We start from the raw sequence: 13010 nt of genomic DNA on the forward strand, positions 1-13010 counted from the left end.
AAAACTAGATTTTAATCTTTTTAAAAATAGCATAAATTAAATTTAGTACCACGTATTGAAATGCTGTATAATTGCAGATGCACTTTAGATTTAAATCTATTTTGTGCACAATAATACAGTCGGCACAGTTCTTTATTAGACTATTTTTTTGCTTTTGAAATGAAAATAACCGAGACACACAATAAAATATGACAATCCTAAAGATTAAAGATTTTTTCTAAACATGCAAAGGCACGTTTAAAGCAGATGGAGTTGCTGGACAACACTCATCTTCTCGGTGACTCTGGCAGTGAGCTGATATTACTTCTGTGTATGGTAATATTGGGGATTCTGGGATGCACGGGCAGCTCTGGTGCACGGGTGAGGCCTCTGGGTTTAGCACAGCTCTTTTTGAAACTCACTTTGACGTCTCTGGGGTAAAAACCCTGCAGGACGCCGGCCGCCACGATATCAGGGAGACCTGGGGGGGATATGACCACAACAGACTGGATGTTTCTCTTGGATGTAAACAACAGATTTCTGAAAGGACACAATCACAGAAATCGAACAGCTTTACCTGATCTGGACTCAAGCTGGTAAGGGTCAGCCGAAAAACCAACAACTCGCTGATGGAATAACTGGAATCTACAGGAAGACAATGTTTAGAACAGTAGTGTAGCCAGAAAAGAGACTCTGGGTGTGCATATGAAAATCTGGGTGTGCCACATTTATTGTCAGATTACTGTGCAAAATTATGGGATAGTATTTTTGTCACACTGCTTCCGTCCAACCATACTCCTAGTGTGAATTTTGTTTATTTTTCATTACAATTTATTCACTTTAAATAAATTATAATACATAATTATAGGATTAAAATGAATTGTAGTTGCTCAATATAGATCTTTTTTGTCATGTTTTTGTAATGTCTGGGAAGCCAGAACATTTATTAGCTGAACCCTGTTTTTTTTTACCTGCCATTTATAGCAAGACATATTACAGATGATATTGCAGATGCTTTGTCAGATTTAAGTTGAAGCTGGTTTTGGTTTTTTTAATTTCAGCGAACCGTGCCATTCCTATTACCTCAATAATCAATCAATTACAGGCCTAAAAGAATAATGCCCGAGCAGACGGATATTAGTACATCTCATCACACCGGCACCCGCGTCTAAATCAGTTGCATGGTCTGGTTTTCAGTCTAAAACAATTGTGTCAAGTATAAATGTCTCGTCTGTTTCGGGAGGTGCCCGCGCAGTCAGCGGAGGCACCTTTTTTTCTCAGATTTTGAAAAATCTTTGCGATCGACTTAAAATGCTTCCAAGATCGACTTGTCGATCACGATCGATGGGTTGGTGACTACAGATATAGCGACCAACTTTTTTTGAGCAAGCATTGATTATGCGTGACACAGTCTCAATTTGTGGGAGGCATGTATTGGGCTCAAACGCTGTGCGCGCGCGCGCACGCGCTACGCGGGACGGGTGGTCACCCTACCTGGCACACCCGTCTAGAGTGTGTCCACCTTTGTGTGTGGGTCCATGTACATGCTAAATCGACAGGTTAAAAAAAAGCCTCAAGTCCAAATATTCATTTATCACCAATTAACTGTTTGACAAACACTTCCTGCTTCGATGTCCAGATCTGAATTTAAAAAAATATCAAACATGCTCCGAAGTCCCGATCTGAATCAACCGAGTCGCGAACATGCTCCGAATTGCCGATCTGAATCAACCGAGTCGCGAACAGGCTCCGAAGTGCCGATCTGAATCAACCGAGTCGCGAACAGGCTCCGAAGTGCCGATCTGAATCAACCGAGTCGCGAACAGGCTCCGAAGTGCCGATCTGAATCAACCGAGTCGCGAACATGCTCCGAAGTCCCGATCTGAATCAACCGAGTCGCGAACATGCTCCGAAGTGCCGATCTGAATCAACCGAGTCGAGAACATGCTCCGAAGTGCCGATCTGAATCAACCGAGTCGCGAACATGCTCCGAATTGCCGATCTGAATCAACCGAGTCGCGAACATGCTCCGAAGTGCCGATCTGAATCAACCGAGTCGCGAACAGGCTCCGAAGTGCCGATCTGAATCAACCGAGTCGCGAACAGGCTCCGAAGTGCCGATCTGAATCAACCGAGTCGCGAACATGCTCCGAAGTGCCGATCTGAATCAACCGAGTCGCGAACAGGCTCCGAAGTGCCAATCTGAATCAACCGAGTCGCGAACATGCTCCGAAGTGCCGATCTGAATCAACCGAGTCGCGAACATGCTCCGAAGTGCCTATCTGAATCAACCGAGTCGCGAACATGCTCCGAAGTCCCGATCTGAATCAACCGAGTCGCGAACAGGCTCCGAAGTGCCGATCTGAATCAACCGAGTCGCGAACAAAAAAAAATATATATATATATTCTAAGTAAACAACAATAGCCCAAGTTTAGTAAACATTTTTTATTGAGACTATAAAAAATTATTCTGCATCTATTTTTGGGGTTTTAGAATCAATCGATCGAAATCTGATTCCAAACGAGGGATGAGTTTATTAAAGAAATGAGGATGAACATACCTGTATCCCTGCCCTTGACACTCATCTGACTGGTTTTGACTGAAATATAGACAATTAGGAATGATGAAACAGAAAGCAGAGTTAATAGAATTATTAGTTTACTTCTTGTTACTACTTGAACACTTTAGCATTGCTGTAAAAGTTGCCTAAATATGGAATGCTAACAGGATAACTGAATTTTCCAGTGAAGTGATCTGCTGTAAATACATACTCAGAGCTGCAGGTCTTGCTCGCCGAATGAAAATGTTTGACCTGGAGGAAGTCCAGGAGCTCTTGAGGAACAACATCATTTTGATACAGAATCACCTGTAATCGGCAGCCAGTGAACAAAACTATTATGTTACAATGTTGATGCATTACAATCTTTTTAAGATATTATGATACTTTATATACCCTGCAGTTCAAAATTATAATGTAATTTATTCCTGTGAGGCGCAGCTGTATTTTCAGCATCATTCCTCCAGTCTTCAGTGTCACATGATCTTCAGAAATCATGATAATATGCTGATTTACTGCTCAAGAAACATTTCTGATTATTATCAGTGTTGAAAACAGTTGTGCTGCTTTATTTGTTTGTGGAAATGGTAATATCTTCTCAGGACTCTTTGATGAATAGGAAGTTCAATAGAACAGCGTTTATTTGAAATAAATAAATATTATCAAAGTCTTTTTGACCAATTTAATGCATCCATGCTGGATGAAAATATTCATTTCCTTATTAAAAATAAACGAATAAATAAAAAGTAACATTTCTGAGGGGTTTGATGAGGGATGAGTAGCATATATTACTATTATTTATTTTTGCAGTATGTTGTATAGACTGTGCTTATGTGATTTTTATTCTTTTTTGGTATATTGTATATTTTGATTTCCAAACACATTTGCCCTTTTAGAACATATGTCACGTAAAGGTAAACTTTAACCAAAATGTGCTTTTTACAACCTGAATGTGTGCAATACATATAATCCACTATTGTGTCAAATGAGCATTATTTAAAATATATTGTTGTGTTGTACATATGCTTAATAAACTATTATACCAGTGTTGTTATGTCTAAGAAAAACTATTAAAACTGTATTTTGGTAATTTAAATAATAAACTTCAAAAGTGAGAAATACTGCTTTGGCAAGTAAAACGACTACAACTGAAAAATAAAAATTAAAGCTAAATCTTTTAATATTAAAAAGACAACAAAAAATAATCATAATTCAAAATATGAACAACATCATAAAATGGGCATAAGAAATACATAGCATCAAACAATAAAATATACCGTAAAACTTCAAATAATAGCCCGGGCTTCTATTTACCCAAACCGCCGAACTGCACCGGCTTGTATTTGAGACCGGCGTCTATAAGAGACAGGCCTTTAATTTAGTGTTGAGATGTTCAAGCATGACAGCAGGAGGTTACCACATTATACTACGTTTTATTTATAATTCATTTTAATGTGTTTAACAAATCATTTAATGTAAGAAATGTCTTTGGCTATTGGCAGCATAAAAAAATATATAAAAAACGAAACGATGTGACAGCAATGGGCAGAACAATAGAAGTTACCGCTAAAATCCATTGAGCATATGAACTTGTTGCCCGAAACATATCAACAAGAAAGAATGATGGCTACCCTGTAAAACAACTGCAATCATGTGATAGAAAATTACTCTATTCATCACTATCATCATCCCCGCGATCCTCAATTACAAGTTCATTGGCGAATTCCTCCTCCACATCGCTCTCTCCTCCACTTCTCCCTCTCCAGCCTCCGCTAACTCTGCCTTGCTTGCACTAACAGCTCTCGCACAGTTGCGCACGGCTCTCCCTCTTTGAAACAATGGTGATCCTCACTTCCATCAGAAGCTACTGTCAGGCCACATACCTAAGGATAACATCCTTAAGTCAATGAAATATATTATCTCCTCTTTCTCCCTCGCGCGCACACACACGCGCGCGCAAGCATACCTTAAAGGAATTTTTCAGCCGCTCCGTATCCAGCTTTTCCCACGCTTGAAACAGACCAGGCCTCTATTTGAGACCGGCCTTTATTTACCCAAACCTCTCGTCACACCAGGCGTTTAAAAGAGACAGGCGTCTATTTGGGACTCGGCTATTATTTGAAGTTTTACGGTATACATATTTAAATAATAAAACAGCAGCATAATATAATAACATAAGATAACTATATTTACCTGCATGTAGTCCTCGAGTTCCAGCCGTCTTTGCTCCAGTGGTTTGGTTCTCAGGTGCTGATTTCTCTTACTGGGGAAATCGGGAGCGTGCAGAACTTTCCTCAGCTTCCGGTGAAGTGTCTGAAATTCATGATGTCTCCGCAAAACAAAGTGCTTCCTTCCATTGAAGAGAATCTCCAACCTGAAGAGCTGAAATACAAGAAAATATAAATAAAAATTCTTTATTATAGATCATTGATGATAACAACGCATTAATCACACACATATATATATATATATACACGCATTAATCATATATATATACATATATACACACACACACACATACATACACACATTTTATCAGAGGTGCCACTTTTCGCCAGCAGGAGGCGCCAGTGCGCGTTTTTATATATATATAAATGTGTGTGTGTGTATAAACACATGTATATATAGTATATATATATGTATATATAGTTACGTTTATTTATACACTTATAATTATTTTAAATTTATTTAAAAATACATTTACTATAAGTATGTTCAAGAGCCTATTTCATTGTATGGAAAAGAGCTTTAATATATTATTATATAATAGATTTAATAGATTTATTTAAATTATTTTGAATTCATTTAAAATGTATTTTATTAAGATTTATTTACATGTTTATTTTATAATATAAATGTATATGCAAATTAAATTGTATATATTAACGAATGAATATACATATTTGTGATTGACAACCCATCCACTTTTATTGTGTGGAAAAGAGCATTAATATTTTAATAGAGTGTATTTAATATATTTAGTTACATTTATTTACACATTCATATTTTTAATGATTGAATTTATGAGTAAGTGTATATTTATATAAATGCATGTGGTGTCCGACTGCCTTTTATTGTATGGAAAAGAGCAGTGTGAACATTGTGTCTAACATCATCTTGTGTTTAATGAAAGAACAAACATTATACATGAGGGTGAGTAGATGATTTAGGATTGGGTGAACTGTCCCTTTTAGTTCTTGAATAGCTTTTTATTGATTATTTTTGTACGAAACACCGCATTGATCGTTCCCATTACCACGCTGAGCATGATTGAGCACCAACTTGCCCAAACCTGCTTGAGACACAATCATTTTTATTTCCTTCTCCCTCAGCTTCTGATTTAGCGAGAAAAATATTTAAGGTATTGAGAAGCGAAAGATTGAGCTCATAGTGAGAAATGTTTGGTGGAACTGAATGTCCTGTGTCCTTTAGTTATGGATGGGAAATGGGAAACTGCTAATTCTCAGATCAGCTCACAAACGTGGCCTAAACACCCCCCGACACACACACACACACACCAGTGTTACACTGACACCTCACTGCATACTGTGTAGTATACACTTAATTCTGCATACTAAGTTTTAAAAATAGTCACATGACCTCATGTCAAAAGTATTTATTTTTATATAGGTGTTCCACATTTTTAACATCTCTGATGTCAGTCTGGTCAAATTAAAAGTCAAGTAAATGAATGAATGCAAGGCGTTCAAACATATTGCACAGTTTCTTTTCAAATGAATCAGTATGCCATTCGAAATAAACATTATGATTTATCATTCCTTATGACTTCTGACTTTACGTGAAGTGGAGCTCAGTGGCTTGAAGTAAAACACTGTTGTTCTGTCAGGATCTAGGCTTTAGATAAATCATGTTGACATTTCTTTGTGTGGTGGAGTCTTTATAAAGAGTCTCTCAGTGCTGCAGGGTGTGATCTTACCTGAAAAACCACCACACCTGTGTCGACTTCACCTGTGTAAACTCACATGACCTATATTAAGACTAAACCTTCTACAGTCACATCTGTGCGGGCTTGATGAGGTCATTCACTGTGTATAGTCTTTGGTTTTTCTAAATTATTTTTTTTATGGAAAGCAAAATTTGAGTTGAAAGTCCATATAATCAAAAACGATCATAGGTAAAAGATTCACATGGCACAATATGAGGGTGAGTAAATAGAATTTAACTTTTTAGTTTAACTCTCCCTTGAAATCAGTGAATTCTACACAAGCTTTAGGAGTGAAGTGAGCATTCCTGGTTAACAGTGAAGACACGTCGTGTTTATCAGGGTCACAAGGACTCATTTAAACCAGGCTTCTCCCTCTCTCGATCTTATAGAGCTCTCATTGTTGCTGAAGTTCAGGGCCAGATATTTCTGTTCTCTTTCTCTATTCATCTCCAGTACAGTAAAATTCATCTCTCTCAACTGTGACCTCCGACCTCCATTCCTCCGAAGTTCTCTGGCTCTCAGTGTTCAGAGATGTGTTCATGGCCTGAGTGTGTGTCTGGCATTTCAGCTTTGACTGACATCAGCAACGGACCACAACAACTCCTCATACAGCCCCATGTTATCCATTTCTGATAATAAACTGGTCAGATCATATAGAAACGATGTGAGAAAAATGTAGACACCTGACTGCACAAAAGTCTGAATTGTGAGATGTTAACTTGCGATTGCAAGACATGAACTCGTCAATTTGAGAAAAAGTCAGAATTGGGAGATGCAAACTCGCAGTTCTGAGAAAAAAGTTAGAACTGTGAAAAGCAAACTCAGACTACTGTGATCATTTCTGAATTGTGAGATGTAAACCTGCAACTAAAAAATATAACGAGTCTAATTATAAGAAAAGTCAGAATTGCAAGATGTAAACAAAGAATTCTGCAAGAAAAAAAAAGTCAAAACTGTGAGATGTAAACTCGCAATTCTGAGAAAAAAAGTATTTTGACTGAGTGACCTTATACATTTTTTTATTGCATGGTGAAATTATGCTGCCGTACTCATCAGACTTCCTAGCATCCTAGTAAACAGGACACTGACAAAATGCAAACAAACCGTCTAACAACGTTGTGACAACATGCTGAAATTTTAGGTGCACAATAAATTACCCATTCCTAGTTGGAAGGTCATCTAAATGTAGTGCAATAAGCTTGCTACAGCTCTCTTGCATATAACATTTCTGCATTGTTACAACAAACGTTGCAATAGTGCAAAAAAAAATATTTTGCCACAACATATAAGGTTTGTTATGTTTTCTGGTAAATTAATACACTTTCTAACTTTTGTCATGCATTTATTTAAAATAAAATATTTATTATAAGGACAAATACGTTTCATTCAAGCAATAATTTTGTATTCACGGTTGCATGCAATCAGACAACATTTGACCATGAATCCTTTTAGAACTCAAACATGAGTAGTACATCATCTAAAATACAAGTAACTTTGCAATAATTTACCATGTTAACCATATTTCTCTCCAGTGTACGGTCACTATAGGTCAAAAATTAAACAAGATTACAGAAATACATATTATTATATCACATAAATATACTATAGTTTTACAGTATGGAATTTTAATTGCACCTGTGGTAACCATGGTACATTTATTTAAGACCGACTAATACATTATTCTTAACTTTCAAAACAAATGACAACTACAAAAGCACGTGCAAAACGCCAAACGCTCTATAATAAATCACTCTTGTGGAACCACAGATATAAAACACAGAGTTACTGTATGACTTACTTTGCGCAACTTTCCCGTCTCGTCCACTTCCCTCATGAGAGACGGAATAAAGACCTCGATGACCGGAGACACACACGGATGATGATCCAGCATCTCCAACACAAGATCACAGATCACAGACTGAACTGAAGATCAGCCTCGCGTGCTCTCATCTGATCCTGAATGATCACAATCAGGCGTGGATCTCTAGAGCTCCTCCTCCAAACACACGCACAGAGAGTGAGAGAGAGAGAGAGAGAGAGAGAGAGAGAGAGATCTTAGTATGTTTGTGTATTTCTATGTAAGTTTAAGAGTGTGGAATCAAACGTTCATACAAATGTTATAATTTGCTAGTTTAATATTATAAGATGTTATTATAATCAGTTCCATTACTGTGATGTCCATTTTTTTGTTATAATTTATTTTATTTCTTCTATATATGTACACTAAGCTTTGGCAATATTGTATAATTTACATTCATGCCAATAAAGCAATACTGAATTGAATTGAGAGAGAGAGAGAGAGAGAGAGAGAGAGAGAGAGAGAGAGAGAGAGAGAGTCAACATGACGTCACAGAACGTTGACCATGAATCCTTTTAGAATTCAGAGAGAGAGAGAGAGAGAGAGACATTCAAACAGAACACACATTAACTAATAGCGTTAATTTATTAATGAATGAAATAGCATACGTCAGCAAGCTGTATCTTAAAAAACTTTGCTTCATCTGGAAAGCATCCAGTGTGATGCCAACTTAGCAATTTTGTTGCTAAATTTAGCAACTTGTAAAACTACTCTATCAACTTTTTCTTCCAAAAGCACCTCGCAACAAATTTTTCAAAATTGGTTTGACTGCTTTTAGCAACATTTGGTAAGTGACACGAACGATAAAAAGGCACACATTTTCCATCTTAATTACACTAAAAGAAGAAACCAAAGATGCCTAGCAGTACACACATCATATGTGAATGAAGTTAGCTGCTATTTGCAATTGTTCTATTTAAACATACTAATTGAAAAAATATATATAATTGTTGCATAAGTGTTTATGATGCACTTTGTTAGTAGCTTGATTATTGATCATTTAGTAAACTGTAAGAAAACTATCTAAAAAAGAAAAATTGAAAAGGTACTAGTAATTTTCCAGGTCATTATCCATTATCTGTTGTAACCCTGAAACCCCAAAACACAAAATGCAATGCATAATTTAAAATGCAGGTTAAAAACCTGTAAAAAACCAATACAGAAAATACTTCAATGTTAACACAGTAGACTACTTTTTGCAGACTTTTTACTAATACACTGCTTCAAACTATAATTGTTCAGAAATTGTAATTTTACTAACTTATTAGAAGAAAACGTATTGTAATCAATCAAAAGTGTTCAGTAATTCAATGTTGAATCTAAAAATAAAGTTATTTATATTGGAATATTATATTGTGCATTCATACTATTAATTAACGAACGAATTTGATTTTTGATTTTTTTGGTGAGGTTTGATGTGGTGACAATTTTGTGCCATGATTACGTAATGAAGTCATCACACGATGATATCACAGCATCATTTAGCAATTTTTAGCTACAAATCGACCTTCCTTTTGCAACTTCCCCTGAAATTGAATCGGCAACACTGAAAGCATCTGCTCTGTACAAACATCTGATAGACATCTTTAAGATGTCATTTCCTAAATCATAAACATCTTAAAGACATCTTGTAATCATCTATTTGACATCTGATAGGAAACGTCCTGTAGATGTTTTACAGTTGAGCAAACACTTATATATAAATACTAATAAATACTTCTTTTAAAATAGAAAAATGTCCCCATTTGGACCTAATTGGTCAAACAATTTATGGTCCTACGCCTTTCACAGATAACATTAACATAAATATAAATACATTTACAAATAAACCATATAAAAATACATAAATGTATGAATAAACCACTTAACTAAGTGATTGCTATTGGGATGTGAAGAGAATTTCAACCAGCATAACAAAAAAAAATATATATATTTTTGAACCAAATCACATACCCTGCCTGTGACACATTGGATGTCTCACTATTGATTTATTTTAATATTATTTTTATTATTTTACTTGAGAGAGAGAGGGAAAGAACTGCATGTTTTTCTGGAGATTATACCATTCAAAGTTCTTCAGACCAGTGTTTTCTGAACATCTTTTTTATTTGAGGGATAAATATAAAGAGGCCAGTGTCTGTCATTTACTCATGAGTCTGTCATGAGATCTCTCATTCACAAACACTTATCATTCTTTACAAACTCGGTAATAGACTTATGAGAAGTTATGTAAAGGATATTTGTGTAACTTATCTATGCAGAGTACAAAAGTAACAATTATTTGTGCGTTTAAATATTTTAGTTAATGATATTGAACGAATCATTTAAGTATTTTTGTAAGGTCAGTAGTTAACACTGCATCAGCACTAAACCTGATGTCCTCCTTTCTTCTGTCTGAATGGAGAATAAATGAGAATCACATGATTTCCCTTGACACACAACCACCCATGCATTTACTGCTGACTAAACACACTCTGAAGATAACCCACACTCCTGATGCTCAAGTGTTATCCCAGCATTCCCACTTCATCCTGTTCTGTTTAATTCATCCAAAAAGAGCAACTGATCATGAACGCTGGACATTGTTTTGAGCTACAAATTGCTGGGAAATATACAAGTTGAAAAGTTTCATGATTCATGAATTTATACTTCAAAGGCTTTTGATATATGATAATGTCACATCAGATTTCAGAGAAACAGCCATTTACGATAAGAGTATTAAATGAGCTGGTGCTCAACACAGAACAAATACTAAAAGAGGGAAGGCCTAAAAGAGGATCACTTCCTTCTTTAGTCCACTGTGTGGATGTGGATCTCTCAGTTCAAGATTTCAGAAATGACAAATATTTAGAAGCATTTTATGCATCCAGTTATGATCAGTGTTGTTATCATTAACTAAAAATATAAAATTTTATCATTGTTATTATTATTAACTGAAATAAAAATAATAGGAGAAAATAAAAATGCAAAGATTAAAAAAAAGAAATCAAATGTTTAAAATACTAAAATCTGTGAAAATAAAATAAAGAAAGGGAAACTTAAAATATTAATGAAAAATGCAAATAGAAATTACTAAAAATTAATTTAATATAATTTTAAATATGAACTGAAAATATAAAGCAAAAGCTCATTTAAATATTGATTAATACTATAACAGGATATAAATAACACTAAAAAAGGATAAAAACACACATATACAGTATTGTTCAAAATAATAGCAGTACAATGTGACTAACCAGAATAGTCAAGGTTTTTCATATATTTTTTTATTGCTATGTGGCAAACAAGTTACCAGTAGGTTCAGTAGATTCTCAGAAAACAAATGAGACCCAGCATTCATGATATGCACGCTCTTAAGGCTGTGCAATTGGGCAATTAGTTGAATTAGTTGAAAGGGATGTGTTCAAAAAAATAGCAGTGTGGCATTCAATCACTGAGGTCATCAATTTTGTGAAGAAACAGATGTGAATCAGGTGGCCCCTATTTAAGGATGAAGCCAACACTTGTTGAACATGCATTTGAAAGCTGAGGAAAATGGGTCGTTCAAGACATTGTTCAGAAGAACAGCGTACTTTGATTAAAAAGTTGATTAGAGAGGGGAAAACCTATAAAGAGGTGCAAAAAATGATAGGCTGTTCAGCTAAAATGATCTCCAATGCCTTAAAATGGAGAGCAAAACCAGAGAGACGTGGAAGAAAACGGAAGACAACCATCAAAATGGATAGAAGAATAACCAGAATGGCAAAGGCTCAGCCAATGATCACCTCCAGGATGATCAAAGACAGTCTGGAGTTACCTGTAAGTACTGTGACAGTTAGAAGACGTCTGTGTGAAGCTAATCTATTTTCAAGAATCCCCCGCAAAGTCCCTCTGTTAAAAAAAAGGCATGTGCAGAAGAGGTTACAATTTGCCAAAGAACACATCAACTGGCCTAAAGAGAAATGGAGGAACATTTTGTGGACTGATGAGAGTAAAATTGTTCTTTTTGGGTCCAAGGGCCACAGGCAGTTTGTGAGACGACCCCCAAACTCTGAATTCAAGCCACAGTACACAGTGAAGACAGTGAAGCATGGAGGTGCAAGCATCATGATATGGGCATGTTTCTCCTACTATGGTGTTGGGCCTATTTATCGCATACCAGGGATCATGGATCAGTTTGCATATGTTAAAATACTTGAAGAGGTCATGTTGCCCTATGCTGAAGAGGACATGCCCTTGAAATGGTTGTTTCAACAAGACAATGACCCAAAACACACTAGTAAACATGCAAAGTCTTGGTTCCAAACCAACAAAATTAATGTTATGGAGTGGCCAGCCCAATCTCCAGACATTAATCCAATTGAGAACTTGTGGGGTGATAGTAAAAAAGAAATGGAATAATTACAATTCTCATAAACTTATATTTTATTCACAATAGAATATAGATAACATATCAAACGACATTTTGAAATGTCGTGCCAAATATTGGCTTATTTTGGATTTCATGAGAGCTACCCACTCCTAAAAAGTTGGGACAGGTAGCAATAAGAGGCCGGAAAAGTTAAATGTACATATAAGGAACAGCTGGAGGACCAATTTGCAACTTATTAGGTCAATTGGTAACATGATTGGGTATAAAAAGAGCCTCTCAGAGGGAGAGTGTCTCTCAGAAGTCAAGATGGGCAGAGGA

The 13010-nt window shown here is 35.9% G+C and overlaps 1 protein-coding gene across 1 annotated transcript; it reads right to left on the bottom strand.

Moving 5' to 3' along the window:
• Positions 1-32: 32 nt before the first annotated feature.
• LOC127947245 (sorting nexin-24) lies at positions 33-8449 on the bottom strand. The gene is made up of 6 exons (XM_052544233.1): positions 8282-8449; positions 4731-4919; positions 2752-2846; positions 2541-2579; positions 557-624; positions 33-460 (listed from the first exon to the last, which is right to left on the bottom strand). Exons 1-6 carry the CDS (start codon positions 8372-8374, stop codon positions 267-269), a joined length of 678 nt encoding a protein of 225 aa, XP_052400193.1. The 5' UTR covers positions 8375-8449; the 3' UTR covers positions 33-266.
• Between the last annotated feature and the right edge of the window lie 4561 nt (positions 8450-13010).

The sequence above is a fragment of the Carassius gibelio genome, chromosome A25 (assembly GCF_023724105.1).
Source record: "Carassius gibelio isolate Cgi1373 ecotype wild population from Czech Republic chromosome A25, carGib1.2-hapl.c, whole genome shotgun sequence".
In the NCBI taxonomy this organism is placed as follows: domain Eukaryota; kingdom Metazoa; phylum Chordata; class Actinopteri; order Cypriniformes; family Cyprinidae; genus Carassius; species Carassius gibelio.